At 44.2% G+C, this 16,083-nt stretch overlaps 1 protein-coding gene across 1 annotated transcript in view; it reads right to left on the reverse strand.

The window, feature by feature from the left end:
- Positions 1–3,480: 3,480 nt before the first annotated feature.
- The window catches only part of Tmem260 (transmembrane protein 260), a 64,104-nt gene continuing 51,501 nt past the window's right edge, over positions 3,481–16,083 (reverse strand). Inside the window, exons 12-16 of the mRNA XM_048429979.3 lie at positions 15,556–15,704; positions 11,186–11,362; positions 9,433–9,486; positions 7,170–7,260; positions 3,481–4,417 (exon numbers count right to left, since the gene is read on the reverse strand). Coding sequence (XP_048285936.3) covers positions 4,163–4,417; positions 7,170–7,260; positions 9,433–9,486; positions 11,186–11,362; positions 15,556–15,704 — 726 coding nt within the window. The 3' untranslated portion in view covers positions 3,481–4,162. The remainder of the gene's footprint in view (positions 4,418–7,169; positions 7,261–9,432; positions 9,487–11,185; positions 11,363–15,555; positions 15,705–16,083) is intronic.

Here is a 16,083-nt window from a genome sequence, read left to right on the forward strand (position 1 = left end):
CAGCATGCTTTCCTATACCCAGGTGAGCAGACTGTATGCATGCTTTCCTATACCCAGGTGAGCTCACTGCACTACTCCCTGGCCTTTGAGAGATATCATCCACGCTGATCCAAATCAAACAGGCCTTCAGAGTCCTGACAATGACGTCTTCATTGAGCATGAGCACGGCTAAGCCGCCACCCCTTGTTTGCTCTGCAGTGCTGTGCCAAGATCTTGGCTTTTAATGTTCCCAGCATCCTTGGAAACATCACTTGTTTGGCATATAAGCTTAAGAATGGTTTTGTGTCTACAATAAAGCTTGGGGATAACTGAAAATAGTGTGACTCTCTTAGGGGTCTGTCTGTCTGCAATCTCTTAGGGTCTGTCTGTCTGTCTGCAATCTCTTAGGGTCTGTTGCAATCTCTTAGGTGTCTGTCTGCAATCTTCTCTTAGGTGTCTGTCTGTCTGCAATCATCTCTTAGGGGTCTGTCTGTGCAATCTCTTAGGGGTCTGTCTGTGTAATCTCTTAGGGGTCTGTCTATTTGCAGTCTCTTTGGGGTCTGTCTGTCTGCAATCATCTCTTAGGGGTCTGTCTATGCAATCTCTTAGGGGTCTGTCTGTCTGCAATCATCTCTTAGGGGTCTGTCTGTGCAATCTCTTAGGGGTCTGTCTGTGTAATCTCTTAGGGGTCTGTCTATTTGCAGTCTCTTTGGGGTCTGTCTGTCGCAATCTCTTAGGGGTCTGGCTGCAATGATTTTCTTCACCTAGCCATAGCATCTGAGTAGCTCAGAATCTTATCACCTATGATAGTGCATTTGTGAAATTTTTATCAGAAATAAAACAAAAGGGTTCTCTGTAATAGGATTCATTTTTTAACCTTCGAAATTGATATTTTTTCCTGAATATTAAAAAGCACTTGTTTTAACTGGTGATGGTCATTAATGGGAAGTATGATTAAGGAGTCACAATGTTTAACTTTTAATATGTAAATTAAAAAAATCTACTCTTCATATCCTAATCTGATGACATCGAGTTATCAACCAAGCATAATAACCTGACCTCCCCAAACTGGCTTTAACTAAATCTCTTAGTGGCTAAATACATGCCTTCATCATTAAAAAAACTCTGAGAATACAAACAAAGTTACATTTACAAATTCTATTGTAAGCTTTCAAAATAATACATTAGTAATAAATTTTACTGTGGCTATATTTTGAGTAACAGAATACACACACACACACACACACACACACACACACACACACACACTCTTTTAAAGGTCCTTTTAAGAAATAAGAGGAAGTAAAACACCAGGAACTGTGCATGCTTTCACCAGAAGCAAGTGGGACACGCTTGGTGCTTTGCTAGCGAACATGGAAGCCACAGTGCCCTGGTCCTGGACCCTCTGGTGTGGGCTGACCTCAGGGCTCAGGCAGCAGGGTACCGCAGTGTGTGGAAAGACAGACAGTTCTGTTGGTTCTCACTTGCTCCTCGGGCTAAACTCCAGGCAGAAGTTGGCTTTGTGGGGTTCCTGTCGATCTGCCAACCTACGGCACTCCAGGGACACTGTGAGGGGGACGCTGGCCAAATCCTGCATGAGAAGTCACCGCCTTCACACCCTCCTCTGTCAGGGTTGGCCCAAAGGAGCCCTGTATCTAATTTTACAGCGCTAGGCTCTAGCCAAGGAAAGGAAAAGCAGCAAGGACAGCAGCGTCGGCTTCCCACAGGAGAGAGCTCTGGGAAGCAGCTGACCTGGGAACGCAGGCCAGCCAAGTTAACCAACCTTAAATCTTAGCTCCACTTGCTATTTTTTCATTTCCCGATGGTTTGAAGAAATGTAAAGGGTTGTGACTTTATGTGTCACAGGCTACGTATTATTGCTTTGTCTAAAGTCTCTGTGCACAGACACCAAATGACCCACGGGCCACCTGCGAAGTGCACTCAGAAGCAGACATGCCTACACGCTGCCTCACGTTTAAAAGGCAGGCGCTCTACAGAGGCCTTCATTGCCATTTGTAAGGCCGCTGGTAGAAACTGTTCCTCTTAGTGAGGTTCTGAAAACACTACACACACATGTGGACTCAGGACAGTCACACCTGCGGCTGGATGCTCAGAAACAAACTCTGTCACACACATGCTCAAGCAATCTTTTCTGAACCAATAAAGACTTTCTTAAGAAATGTTTGACTTTTATTGTTGTCTTTTCCCTGAAAAGTGAAACTCAAAATCTTGCACAATTTCTTTCGAATGGCCAGACTTAGACAATTTATTGACACTTCCTTCAACTTCCACACCACACTGAGCTCCAGCAGGTTTTTGTTTTAAGGTGAACCAGGTTTCTGGCTCTTCCCTGTGGAGAAGTTACTTTCAAGTCAGTGAAAGTTCTTGGCCCATGATTAAAAGTCTTTGCCAATTAGTACTCAACAACTTCAATTCGGTTTCTTCTGGTTCAAGATGAGCAGGAGCCTAATAAGGCTGTGATAAAAGGGCAAAAGGCACTGAGAGCCAAAAGCGGATTAATGAGCTCCTCCATGTATTTGTCTTCCTAACAGCTGAACTGTTACAACTATTGACACTCTTCAAAAGGTTCCGCTCTGAACCCTGTCCAGGCACTGCAGGCTCCAATGGACATCTTCAAATCCAGAGAATGGAGGAGCAAGAGCTTCCCCTGTGTGATGCCAAAACCAACAAAGGCCCATGGATCAGGTAATGAAACTTCAGCTTTTCCCCCTTTGAGATTTATTTACTGGCAGCTGACAAGGGGCAAATTCAGCTCGAATTGTGCAGTCAAGGCCCTGTCAAGCTTTTAGAGGCACCCTTGTCTTGAAGCACCTTCAGGACTGGCATTTCACTCAAAAGCCCTCGGCACTGGTCCTTAACAGCTTATGACATCACAAAGGACACTCCAGACAGATGCCTACATGGCATCCTGCAGCATTTTAAAAGAGAATTAGTGGTTTTAATTATGGTCGTAGTATGAAAGAGAACCATGCAAGCTCCACAGGAGACCTTTGATCAGCCCCTTTTGCTAGTACAATGCCACGGAACTGTGACTATTCCTGGTAAGGGGCCTTTTCTTGCTGAATGACTCACCAGTGATCTTTGAATGCAGACAAGCTTCTAGCCCTCCCTCTTCATTAGTGAGCATTTCTATACAGGGCCTATATAGTGCCTGGAGTCTAGGAGCGCACAATCGGGGAAGAATCCCTACGGATGCTGGCCTCCTCTTAGGAAGTGCTGAAGGACTCTGAGTGACTTTATTCATTAAAACAGGTTGCTATTAATTAACTGTCATAATAAAATAAAGAACTATTATTATTTGCATTTCTTACTAGGTTCCCTTTAGCAAGATATATAAAAGATGCCTGTAACAGAAATGAATTTACTGAGCGACTTCCCCACCCCCACTCTTGCCCACACCCTTTGTGCATCTGGGCAGCTAGCTACCTCCTAATTATTGGGTCTAGATCTGGGAATCCAAATAGAAGGAAAACATAAATATGAAATTAATTAAGGGCATGTTAAGTGCCTTTTAATTTGCCTGTTTCTACAGTCGACAGAAGCAAACATGAAATCTTCTTTCCTTTTCAGTGAGGGCAGAATGAAGAAGACAAAATTCAAAGTTTAAAAAAATCACATACTTGGTTTAAAGTACAAAGTTTCAGACTAACAGTCACAGTTAACTGAAGAAAAAGGAATTGCAACGAGGTGTAACCAGAATTGGTCTCAGAGACCATCTCACTTTCAGCAACCAGAAAATGCCTGTGGTCTGGAATGCGTATTTTAAGACTATCTTTTTGAATGAATCCCAATAATCACGGAACTCAAAAGAGTCAGGGTCAAATGTCTTAGGTCTGTGGAGACAGTTCCTTCTTGTCTAGAACCTACTACAGTCCTTAGATGTTCTATTCATTAGTGCTGATGTTTCTGAACGCTTCTCAAGGAAATGCTAATTTGGCAACATGAGATAAACACACTTTTGCATAGGGCATACATTGTAGCCATGAACATATTTCTGCTGTTCCAGAAGATAACTGAGATTTCTACTCTTCTGATACACTTTCTTTACTGGAAAGAAAAGCGTTTGGTCTTTGGCACCTCTGGAAGCAGAGCATGAGCAGGGCAGCCACCACTGCCGGCTCTGACCATCTTTCTAGGGAGCAGGGCAGCCACCGTCGCTGGCTCAGACCGTCTTTTTATTTCTTAGATTTCGCAGTTCTTGTCTTAGGTGCTTGAGAGCAGCGATGATGTCTGCTCGCTGGGGGTCAGTCTCTGCTTTCTGAGCGTAGAGACGGAAATGTCTGATGGTTTCAGACAGCAGGACTTCAGGGTCTGTGGCTGTCCCTGGAAGGCGCAGCATCCGCTCACAGGCGATGGCATAGTTCTTGTGCCAATTCACCGGGTGCTCCTCTTGCGAGTACACGATCTCCTTATACAGCTGGAAGACAGCAAGGGTTGGGTTTCCATTGTTATCCTGACAGATTTTCTTGTTTCAAAACCAGAAAACAGAGAGGAATTAATAACACAAGGAAAAAAAATCCAAGCAATCTACAGTAGAAATCTAATCATTGCTAGGCCATGCAGAAAATACAGGATGCTCCGTAATTACGACAGTAGCAGGAGGCAAATGTGCTTCAGCTAAAACTGCTTTGGGGCTTTGGATGCTACAGGACCCCAAGACACACCATGTCAGGACAAAGCGCTCTTCCTCCAGAAAGATGTTCTGGGAAAGGATTTACTTCTAACAGGAGGAAAGCTATTTACTCAACAGGTCGAGCGGCTAAACCTCTAAATTTAGCTGCTGGAAAAAAATCTGTCTTTAATAGACAGTGTAGAAAAAGAACTTGGCAGAATTAAACTTCTGTTTCACATTATTAATGTGGATTTTTCTCTACACGGAACAACAGCAGTCTTAGCAACAATCCAGCGCAAACAATTCTACTGTTATCAAGTGTACAGAATCAAGAGATCCCCCACAAGGGCAACGCTGACAATCTCCACACTACCTTACAACTTCCATCTTCATAGTCAAAACCCTGTCCACACAAACTCAGAATTTTGATTTCCCAACTGCAGAGATAGTATTAACTGGATGCAAGTGGAATCAAAACATTTTTATCTATCTATCTATCTATCTATCTATCTATCTATCTATCTATCTATCTATCTATCTATCGTGTGTGTGTGTGTGTGTGTGTGTGTGTGTGTGTGTGTGTGCCATAGTGCACATGTGGAGTTCAGAGGACAACTGGGAGCTGCTTCTCTCCTTCCACTATGTAGGTTCTGGGGATCAAACTCAGGTCCCCAGGTTTGTTAGCCTTTACCTGCTGAGCCATCTTCTCAGCAGCGCAGAATCTTGATAATGAATTTCCCAGAGGGAATGCATGAACACCTAATGAGTAAACAGGCGTGGAGACTAGTTTGCACAGCGGAACATTTCACCTTTACAGTAGCACTGGGTGACTTAGGAGTACCCCAGTAGGAGTACTTACAGACCAGACAGTGCTTTTGAATCGGGCTGTGTTCACAGTATCTTGTAGTTGACATGGACCAATTACACCATCTTTTCCCGTCTCCTCCAAAGTAGCTGAGTGAATGCCCACTGTAAGACAGCATCCTTGTCAAGAACCTCACAGCCTGTGGCTGTCCCTTGGAGACTCGAAAACCCCATCTGTGCTCCAGCTCCTCTTAGCACTGCTTCGCTTTCACACGGGTGACTCACAGCTGACATTTATATTGAAGTGAGTTTAAACCCTGACCCTCTTAGCTGCCAGACAGAACTCTACACGCTGCCTTCCAAAATCAACTCCCTCGCTGTCCTTGAGTGGGGTGCCCTGGAGGACTCCGCCTTTGTCCCGGGGCTACCTCCTTAAGGACCAGCCTTCCTCCCACGGCAACCTTTCTAGTGCAACCATCTATTTGGCTAGCTCATCTTGATATTCCAGCATGGCACCTCCTGACATCTCTTCCCAGCGCTCGGGCTCAGCTCCCTGGGTCTCATAGCACGTCTGTCAGCACACATGAGACTGATCCGTGACTGTGGAGTGGACCATGCTCAACATCCTTTCTGTAGCCTGTGACCTTTGTGATAGCAGATAGACTGTATTTAACACAATATACGATATCGAGCAGGTGTTCAATAAATGCTGGGAGTGGAGAATGAATAAAAGTGAGTTAATATTCAAAACTTAGGAGCAAAATAAGTCATGCCAATTGGATGACATGATGCTTTAACTCAGCAGCAAGCAAAGGTGCTGGCTGAATAGAACCATAGCAGTCCAGACAGATGGACTTGGCTGCTCAGGTATGCAGAGTCTGATATGTTTCTCCATGGCAAACTGGCTATGTCTGTCGTGTTAGAAGAAACCAGTGCTAAGTCATAGGAAACCAGAGTCTCGTCACCCCAGTGCACACAAGCCTCTCCCCTACGCCTCTCCTGTGGAGAGTGGAGCTGTGTCTTGGGAAGGGGTTGAGCTTCCCAAGGCCAGACAGAAGACAGACTCTCTGTGTGGCTTTTCTCTGTCCTCTGCTGGCCATGGCCTGTCGTTTCCGGAGCAGAGAGGGTGACAGGGCAGAACTTGTCTTAGTAAAGTCATTATGTTAGTGTCCTCCAGCTCCAACGCAGAGCCACAGACCCTGACTGGAAACAACACAGGTTCACTCACTGTCCTGCACCGAGGGAAGAAGCTGAGGCATTGGCAGGGCTGCACTCCTGCATTCTGCAGAATTTGCTCCTTCCCTTTCCAGTTTCCAGAACCTTGTGCACCTACAGAGTTCACAGCCCTTTTTTCCATCTCCATGGCCAGTGGACACCATCCCTGAATCTCCCTCTCTCTGGCCTGCCCTATATAAAGTCCCCATGATCATACTGGGCCCAACTGGCTAACCCAGGATAAACTCAATCTCAAGTTCTTTAACTCAGCCATGGCTACAGACTGCCTTCTGCCACAGAAGGCAGTGGAAAGGCAGTGTGGGGGGGGGTGGGACCGTTATTCTGATTACCATGGCCCTTTACCTTAAACATTGCTTATGACACAATTGAATATTGAATATTTCCCCGAGATGTGCTACTTTATAATGCTCAAGATAAGATGGACACCAGAGAATCAAACTTCTGCTACACACCCTATCTCCACTCTGGTCACTTCCGCCCGCCCCCGCAGATGCCCTTCAACAAGACTGCAACATACTTTATATGCATGAGTGTAGAGTTGCGCTTTCACGTCTGGAGGCACCGTGGCGGTCTCTGCCAGGTTAAAGATGAAGAACGGTGTCTTCATCCTAGGGCATGGGAGGAAGAATGCTCGTTAGAATAATACCACAGTACGAAATCCTTTTTGTGTATTCTTCATTCTCTTGTGTGCATGAAAATTAACCATGAACCAACAGCAATCCAAGGCTCAGCGCTCACTCTCAACACTGAAGATGTTGGGAAATGTTCCCCACAGATGTGTATCACTGTTATGGAGGAGGAGCCAGGGATGGGGAATGGCTGGGCTTGTCAGTGCGTCCCTAGAGGTGCCATCACAATAGCTTGCGCCATGTGCAACCACTTCTTCCAAAGTGGCTGGATTCTCCGAGCACACAAACATCCCAATTGTGTTTAGCATACCAATTAAACCAATACCTGCTTGAATAATGACCTGCTTTCTTCTTCTACGTGACTGTCTCCCAGCTTCCCCACATTCAGTCACAAGGAACAACTGTGCAGTGTGTCTTTATCAGGTTTCCAATGCGAGTATTGACCCTGGAGCTAGACTGAAAACCTTAGGCTATTTTCTAACTTTTTCAAAAACATGCTGGCACAAATTATAGTCCAGCTATTTTGTAAGGATTAAATTGGAGTTGTATTTCTTTATTTTAAAAACATTTTTATTAGATTTGCTTTAAACTTACTTTATGTGTATGTGGACACAGGGCTACACGTGCTACAGTATAAATATAGAGGTCAAAGGGCAGCTTGTGGGAGTCAGTTTTCTCTTTCTACCACACAGGTGGCGAGGATCAAACTCACGTTGCTTTACCTGCTGAGGAGTCCTGCTGGCCCAAGGAGCTATATTTTTTATAATTCTTTTTTAAAATTAATTTATTTTTTAAATTTTATGTGTATTGGTGTTTTGCCTGCATGTATGTCTGGGTGAAGGTGTCAGGGCCCTTAAAACTGGAGTTACGAACAGAGATGAGTTGCCATGTGGGTGCTGGAAATTGACCTCAGGGTCCACTGGAAGAGCAGTCAGTGCTCTAAACCTCTGAGTAATCTCTCCAGCCCCATCTAATACTTATTAAATCTTTAAACACAAATGATTCATATCATAACTCAATTCTCAGAACATAATCTCTGGATTATAGACTGGGCATCAAGATATTTTTGCAGAAGGGTGAACTCCATATGCACGAGGGACACCTCTCTGTATTGCTTAGGACTTTTGTACTAATGTTTTGGACAAAGTCTACTAGTGTTATTTTACTTTAAGTTTTACATGTATGTGTTCTGTGTCTGTGCAAGCCTGCATGCCGTATGTCCAATGTGGCGATCGGAGGACAATTACAGATGTCGGTTCTCTTTCCAACCCGCAGTCACTGGGCTTGGCAACAAGCGCCTTTACCTGTGAGTCATCCTACAGGCCCTTGTTGGTTATTAAAAAATGCCAGGGACAAAAGGAAGCAGCAGCACTAGGAAGTGATCCGTGTGAATCAGTGCGGCCCTCTCTCTGAACAACAGGAAGGACAGCAGCTGTCACAGTAAGGCTGATACCTTTTCACGAAGTCTCCCCGACGGGCTGCACTCCCTGAGAGCAGGAACTGTGTCGTACGCATGTGTAGCTCTGGCCAAGCACAGGGCCTGGCCTCTGCTAAGTGTTAACTGATGCTTTCATCAACTGGCATGGCACAAACAGAGACATGGCTTGACCACTCAGACCCACCCAGTCTCTCCCCCTTCCACTGGCTTAGCTGGAGCACAAGTATTGGAGAGAGGGGTGCCGAAGGCTATACTGAGCTTTGGATCCCATCACTGTCATTCAGTGCCCCAGGGAAATCCATCTACCTCATTCTTTTAAAAACTGGAGGTTACAGAGCTTCATGGGTTATGAGATGAGATTATATACAATATATAACAATACAATGCCTTGAACAAAACAGTTGCCCATAAGTTATTTTTATTTCCACTTGTCTATGCTCCCAGAATGAAAAGTGCCATGGGCTATTTCTTTGCTATATTAAAAACATCTGACAGGGGCTGGAGAGATGGCTCAGAGGTTAAGAACATTGACTGCTCTTCCAGAGGTCCTGAGTTCAGTTCCCAGCAACCACATGGTAGTTCACAACCATCTGTAATGAGATACAGTGCCCTCTTCTGGTATGTAGGCACACATGCAGGCTGTATACATAATAAATAAATCTTTAAAAAAAAAACCCAAACAGCCAACAACTACTAAAATGTAGATCAGTCACCTTGCTTGCCACATCTCCTCATTGGCCACGGATTCCCATGAAGATGGATCAAATCTGTAGTTATAAGAAAGACAGCATCCTTCCATTAGTTACATTACAAACACATAATGTCTGCTTTATAATCTTATAAGGCCACTGAAACAGGCTGGTTTCTGATGTATTGATAGTGATCACACCAAAAGGTACTGCATTTTAGTAGGTGTGCCTACTAATTCTTAATCGTGCCTCAGGGGAGCAGAGGAAGGGGGAAGAGGCTGTGGGCATTGGGCAGCTGTTCCTGAGATACGGGGTGACAAAGTGAGGACCCAGCCAAGAGCAAGTGTGAAGAGAAGCTTCACTAAACCCTGCTGGGCTGCTTGAAGAATTCTGACCACACAACAGTTAGCCAGAATTTTATATTTAAAAATTATAATAAAAATTAAGATAAGAAATTTATAATTAAGAATTTTTATTATGTACCCGTTTAAATATAATGGAGCTAAAGAACGATATGTATTCTTCATCAGCTATCTGAAGAAAGTATAATTTTCACCATGCACATCAGGATGGTCTTGAACTCACAACCCTTCTGACTCAGTCTCCTGAGTACAGGATCTGAGGCAAGCACCACCATATCCAGCAAACTGCTATTTGCCAACATTTCTTATGAACAACAACGTGCTGTTGGCTCATTGTGTCTCAAAAAATTTTCATAGCACTTGCTAATATGATCTTTTCTTTTGTGCTTGAATTAAACAATAGGCTATCTGATGTTAAATAATCTATTAATCTAAAGATATTTTTATTTAACTGCATGTGTGTGGGTGGTGGTATGCACATGCGCGCAGGTGGCTGTGGGGGTCAGAAGCGGGCGTTGAACCCTGGAGCTAGAGTCACAGGTTATGGAGCCACCATATGTGGGTGCCGGGAACTAAAACTGAGTCTTCTGCAAGAGCGGGATACACTGTTAACCAATAACCCATTTCTCTAGCTCAATAACGCAAGATTTAAAAAAGAAAAAGCAGATAATGGGGCAATTTGTCTTGAAGGACTTATTTCCCATAGGTGGGGGTAAACTTCTTGTAGAGATGCTCAGGAAGAGATGAACAATGCCCTGAGCAGTACAACAAGCTCAGTATAACAAATTCAGTCTTCCTTACAAAAGTGACTGCTTGTCTTCTTACTTTTGTGATGGGGACTGAGCACTCCACTCTAACCACAGGCTCGGAAAGTGCTGTGTCCCCGAGGGCTAGACCGTGTCTGCACTCCTGCAGAAGGAGTACTGCAACTCCACATATGCGGAAATCGTCCAGCAACAGGGTGCCTCCTCCGCCTTACTGCAGCTCCCAGCATAATAAAACATAGGATACTGGACCATGCAGTGTAATGGCCTAAAAGCAGAAGGTGCCCTGCACCAAACTCTTAGGGACCCCACTCACCCACAGCCTTCCTTCCCTCTGATTCCCTAGGCAGGAGAAGAAAGAAACCATCTCTTTCTGTTGATTGTTTATGATCTTTTGTGGGTGGAAAATGATATTAATAAAAAACTAAACAAAAAATTAAAAGGCATCTCAAGAGCCAAGTATGGTAGGACAGGCCTGTGACCCCAGCACTGGGGGGCTGAGGCAGGAGGACCCTGAATTTGAGGCCAGCCTCCAGAGTAAGAACTTGTCTCAAAAACCCAAAAACAAAAAGATACCTTCAAATGTAGCCTTTTTTTGTTTTCAGACATACAAAACTGCTATATGTCAAAAACCACACCTGCTGCTCATACCTTCCATATTCCTCTGTCCAGTTATAGATACTTCTTGTGCGTTTAATCCACTCCTCTGGGTTGAACGCAATCCTTGAAGGAACTAACTTGTCACAAGAACCCCAAGGCCAGAGTGAATAAGCCCTTTTCCAGGTTGGGTCACCTTCATGAATTCCTATGCAAACAAATGTTTCTTTTCTATTCAAAAGAGAAAAGCAAAGAATTCTAAATGTTCCATTTCTTTAGTCCACAGAAGGTCATTTTGGATTCCATAAGTCTTAGTTATTTATATGCCATTTGTGAACATGTATAGTGCATGAAATTTATTTACTGTGAAATAAAACAAAACAGAAAACTGTAGAAAGGAACAAACAGAAACAGATAAAAAATCTTCCTGCCTCTGATTCTACAACAGGGACCTTATCACCAGGAACACTGGTACGGCATCCTGTCATGTGCAATGCTTTCGTTGATATCCCTTCTCATTTTACAGGGAGAACTAAGTCTCCTGGTTCCCTGTGCATCCACGGTCCTTTATTATCTCCTTTGCCATCTCTATGCTGACTGTTCACACTTGCATGTCTCCCTGAGAAGCATCCTGAGGACAGGCACTCTGTCCCTGCATTAACTTTGAATGCTACACAGCATGAGGTTAACACATAATAAATACTGGCTGGAATTAAATTAGTCAGATTTGGTAACTGTTAGGAACCTTAGTGCCTACAAAAGTTAGAAACGGAAGTGACTTAAACAGCAGTTTTCTTTCTACTGTGGTTGATAGAAAGAAAAGGGAGCAGAGTGTGAGGAGTTATTTGAAAAAAGTGACAATGACAACTTCGAAAGAAGACAATTTGCCAGCCTGGATTTCATATTTTCCCCTTCACATTTATTGCCTCCATGATTTGGGAAGTTATTTAACTCCCAGTATCTTTTCTTCTGCCTGGTCCTAGGGCTGGTGAAAGCTACCTGAAACTCAGCCTCCAGCCAAAGCCATCACTCTAGGGAAGATGTGTTCGAGCTGTATTCAGCCAGGCTCTGAGAGGAACCCAGCAGCAGCCATCTGAGGCCTTAATGAGGAAATGTCCAGAAGGTCCTGGAAAGAACCCAGAATCAAGGACCCACCAAACCAGCGGGCGTCTATCCTCACTCTCCTCCCAGCACTGAAACCAGAGGGACAGACAAAGAGAGATCCCAGTCTCCCTGAGGTTGGAAGACGGGTGTGTGGTACAGGAGAATTGTCTGTATTCTGTCAATCATGTTTTAAATAAATGCTGATTGGCCAGGCAGGAAGTATAGGTGGGTCAACCAGACAGGAAGTAGAGGCGGGGCAATGAGAACAGGAGTATTCTGGGAAGCAGGAAGCTCCATCTGTGGTCCATTCCTGCCCAGACCACCAAAAAGCAAGATGTAACCTGCCCAGCTGTGAAAGGTACCGAGCTGTGTGGCTAGCATAGATAAGAACAATGTGTTAATATAAGCTACAAGAGCTAATAAGAAGACTGAGCTAATGGGCCAATCAATTTATAACCTAATGTAGACTCTGTGTGGTTTTCTTTGGGACTTGCTGGTTGTGGGGTACTGGGCGGGACAGAAACCCCAACAAGCCGGCCCTCATGTTACAGGTGTTTGTGTGTGTGTGTGTGTGTGTGTGTGTGTGTGTTGGGATGTCCCTGTCCTGAGGCATGGCGACAATACTAAGGCAGTTGTGGAGTTAGCAGCAGAATGGTGATATAGGAATGGCTGGTCAAAACCCCAAACTCTGAATTCCAGGAGCAGTTCTGGGTTCTGCCCGATGCCTGATATAGACAGAGTCACGGGAAGGAAGACACAGCAGAAGATAAAAGCTTTCTGGCCAAAGTGTGAAGAAAGTAGGCCTCAGGGAACTGGAGAATACTGGGGTAACTCCTAAAAGGCTGTGTATGAACCCCGAGTTCTCTGTGCTGTGCACAGTTCTGACTCTAAGTGGGGTTCACACATTGGGAGTATGGCCAGTTGTGTAAACCTTCCACCTGGTCTTGGACCAGACTCTAGAGATGTGAAAGGTAAAAGGTGAAAGGTGAGGGCTGGAAAACGAGAAGCCAGAAATGCCCTTGGTTTCCCTGGCAGTTCTATCCTGGTCAGAGAACAAGAATGCCCAAAAGGTAGTTTAAGGGCACTGGTGTGTGCACAGTTGCCTGGATGCTTTGAGGAATCAGCTCCCTTACGTGTGCCCAAGCTCCAGTTCAGACACAAGGATGGGGAAGTGCACACATACCCGTGAGTGAGTGGGACAACAGAACTGGGAGCTCTCTCCACCCAATGCCTCAATCTAACAAAACTTCATTAGCCCTTAGGGCTAGACACTCAGTGACAGCCCTTGCTTGAGACTGTTCGTGCTGCACAGGACCTCTGCTTGCTTTCTCTCCCTAAGCCCTTACCTATAACAAAACTCTGTTTCCAAACAGAATCCCTCCATTATCTGTGAAATTCATCCTGTGAGCTTATGAGACTGATTACACAGAAAATATTTATGATATGTGAGGTAAAAGAAGCTGGATTATCCTAGCCACAAAACATACCATATGTGTGGTTACATGTACATGTGTATGTAAGTAAGTAGCTTATGCTAAAAACAACTAGATTTTAAAGCCAGCAGATCAAAACAGCAACAGCGATACACCCTTGACAGTTTTCCGCAGTGTCTTACTTTCCAGGGAGCTATGATGTTTCTACAGTGCTGTTCCTGGGTCATGTTAGACTCTTACTTCTTTTCTATGTGTATATTGTGTGTGTGTGTGAGCACGTGCGCGTGCACTCCAGTGTGTAAGGTGCCTGTGAGCCAGAAGAGGGCTTTGGATTCCTTGAACCCAGAGTTGTAAGTCATTATAAACTGAGAATGGGGGAATGAACTAGGTCTCCTGGGTCCTCTAGAAGAACAGCGAGTCCTCTGAAATGCTGAGCCAGCTTTCTAATCCCAACTCTCCTTTCTTTCTTTCTTTCTTTCTTTCTTTCTTTCTTTCTTTCTTTCTTTCTTTCTTTCCTTCCTTCCTTCCTTCCTTCCTTCCTTCCTTCCTTCCTTCTTTCTTTCTTTCTTTCTTTCTTTCTTTCTTTTTTTTATTTCTCGAGACAAGGTTTCTCCATGTTAATCCTAGCTGTCTTGGAACTCACTCTGTAGGCCAGACTGGCCTCAAACTCACAGACACCTACCTGTTTATGCCTCCCAAGTGCTGGATTAAAGGCCTGCGTCACCACCACCCAGTTCTCATTTCTTAATGAATGCTGAATGAATACCCACAGACAAACTTAATGACTTCTTGTCTATGTTCCCAGAGTGCTAAGCTTCCATAGTCAAATAACCTATTTAGTGGGCACTTGTCTCATTGGCCTGCTTCACACTTCCTCGGAAGAACTTCTCACACTACTGCACACAGCCAACCAGACCACGGTCCACTGCGATCTGGACCTGAGCCCCCACGTACCTGTGTATTGCCAGGGCCCAATACAAGCTGTACCAGAGAAAATATTTGAAAAATTTTGAAGCAGAATGAAACAAAACTAACAAAAATGCCCATTTGGGAATGCTGCTGGCTTGTTGGTCTTACTTCTGAATATGCTAATTTAGTGTTGTTCTCACAGCAGCTGGTGCCCATTCCTTCCTATCGCTCCAGCAGCCCTGGAAAACAGGCTCAGCAGCACACTGGGAAGCTACATTTTGTGTCCCTACCAAAGGATAATTTGACATTGGAATTCATTAAAAAAATTTTTTAAAGTTCTCTTCACAAGAAAAAAAAACAAAACCCGAAACAAATGTTCTTTTTCAAGCTCATGAAACCCCAAGCATCGCAGACAGAAGCCGTGTGGCGCTCACCTAAGGACACACTCATTCTTGACCTCAACTACAAACCATCTTATGCTTTCAAGTACGGAATTCACAATTCTCTTATTTTAGCCTCAGTCAGCATAAACTGTAGGTCTTTCTCTTATTTATAAAAATGTTTTGTCCTTTATAAAAATGCTTAACCTATTTTTATACAGTGATTATTCCTGAAAAAAAAAATGCTTTCTACTTAAAAGGGGGCCACAGTGCTGATCAGGAGGGAACCGTAATTGCTTGCGATCCACCTGCAATGATTTCAAGTAGGCAGGCACATCTCCAATTTCTCAGAATTGTGCAAAGATCTTATTTGTTGTTCTTGCTAATCTGTCTTTATTTTTCTTTTACCCAGAACAATAACATTTATTTCTGCCTGGCCTCATCTATGCACAGATATTCAATTTAATTACAAAGATAATCTCACTGCTGACAGGGAAATAGGTAGAAATTGGTCCTTTGGATGAGGCACAGCTGCTGCAGAAACAGTTGCAGAGACGCTTACGGTTTAGAAAAGCTATTATATGAAGAGAATGCTTACTGTTTATTCATCTCAAGAAAGTGATAAAGACTGAACGTGACCACTCCACTGGGTAATACTCCTCCCACGGGGCTCCACCGGTCCCCAGGAAAGCGCACACCTGGGAGATGCCTTGCCATCTTGGGTAAATACCAGTCATAAGTCATCATCTGTCAGAAAGACCACAGGGAGCCACACCTCAGTACATGTTGCAAAGTATCAGCTTCACCAACAGCCATGGAAAGCTTCTAAAATGTAGTTATATACTTGATTATATACTTACATGATTGGAAAAAAAATACATTCAAGAAAACCAAGGATGTACTGCTATGCCTTTAAGAAGGACAATTCTTAGGTTTCATGTCGTAAGAGGTGACCACTACCCTGATGCTACCTCACCTCCATGAGTCTGTCAATTCCCAGATGATGGTCCCCATCTTAGACTTAGAGAACCAGCAAAGATCTAGTCCTCGGAAGTTCTCCCACCTCCCCACCATCTGTACCTACCTCTGGTCTAGCTCTATGCCTATGCCTCACTAGCCTGAGCTC

The sequence above is a fragment of the Myodes glareolus genome, chromosome 12 (genome assembly GCF_982192425.1).
Source record: "Myodes glareolus chromosome 12, mMyoGla1.1, whole genome shotgun sequence".
NCBI lineage: Eukaryota > Metazoa > Chordata > Mammalia > Rodentia > Cricetidae > Myodes > Myodes glareolus.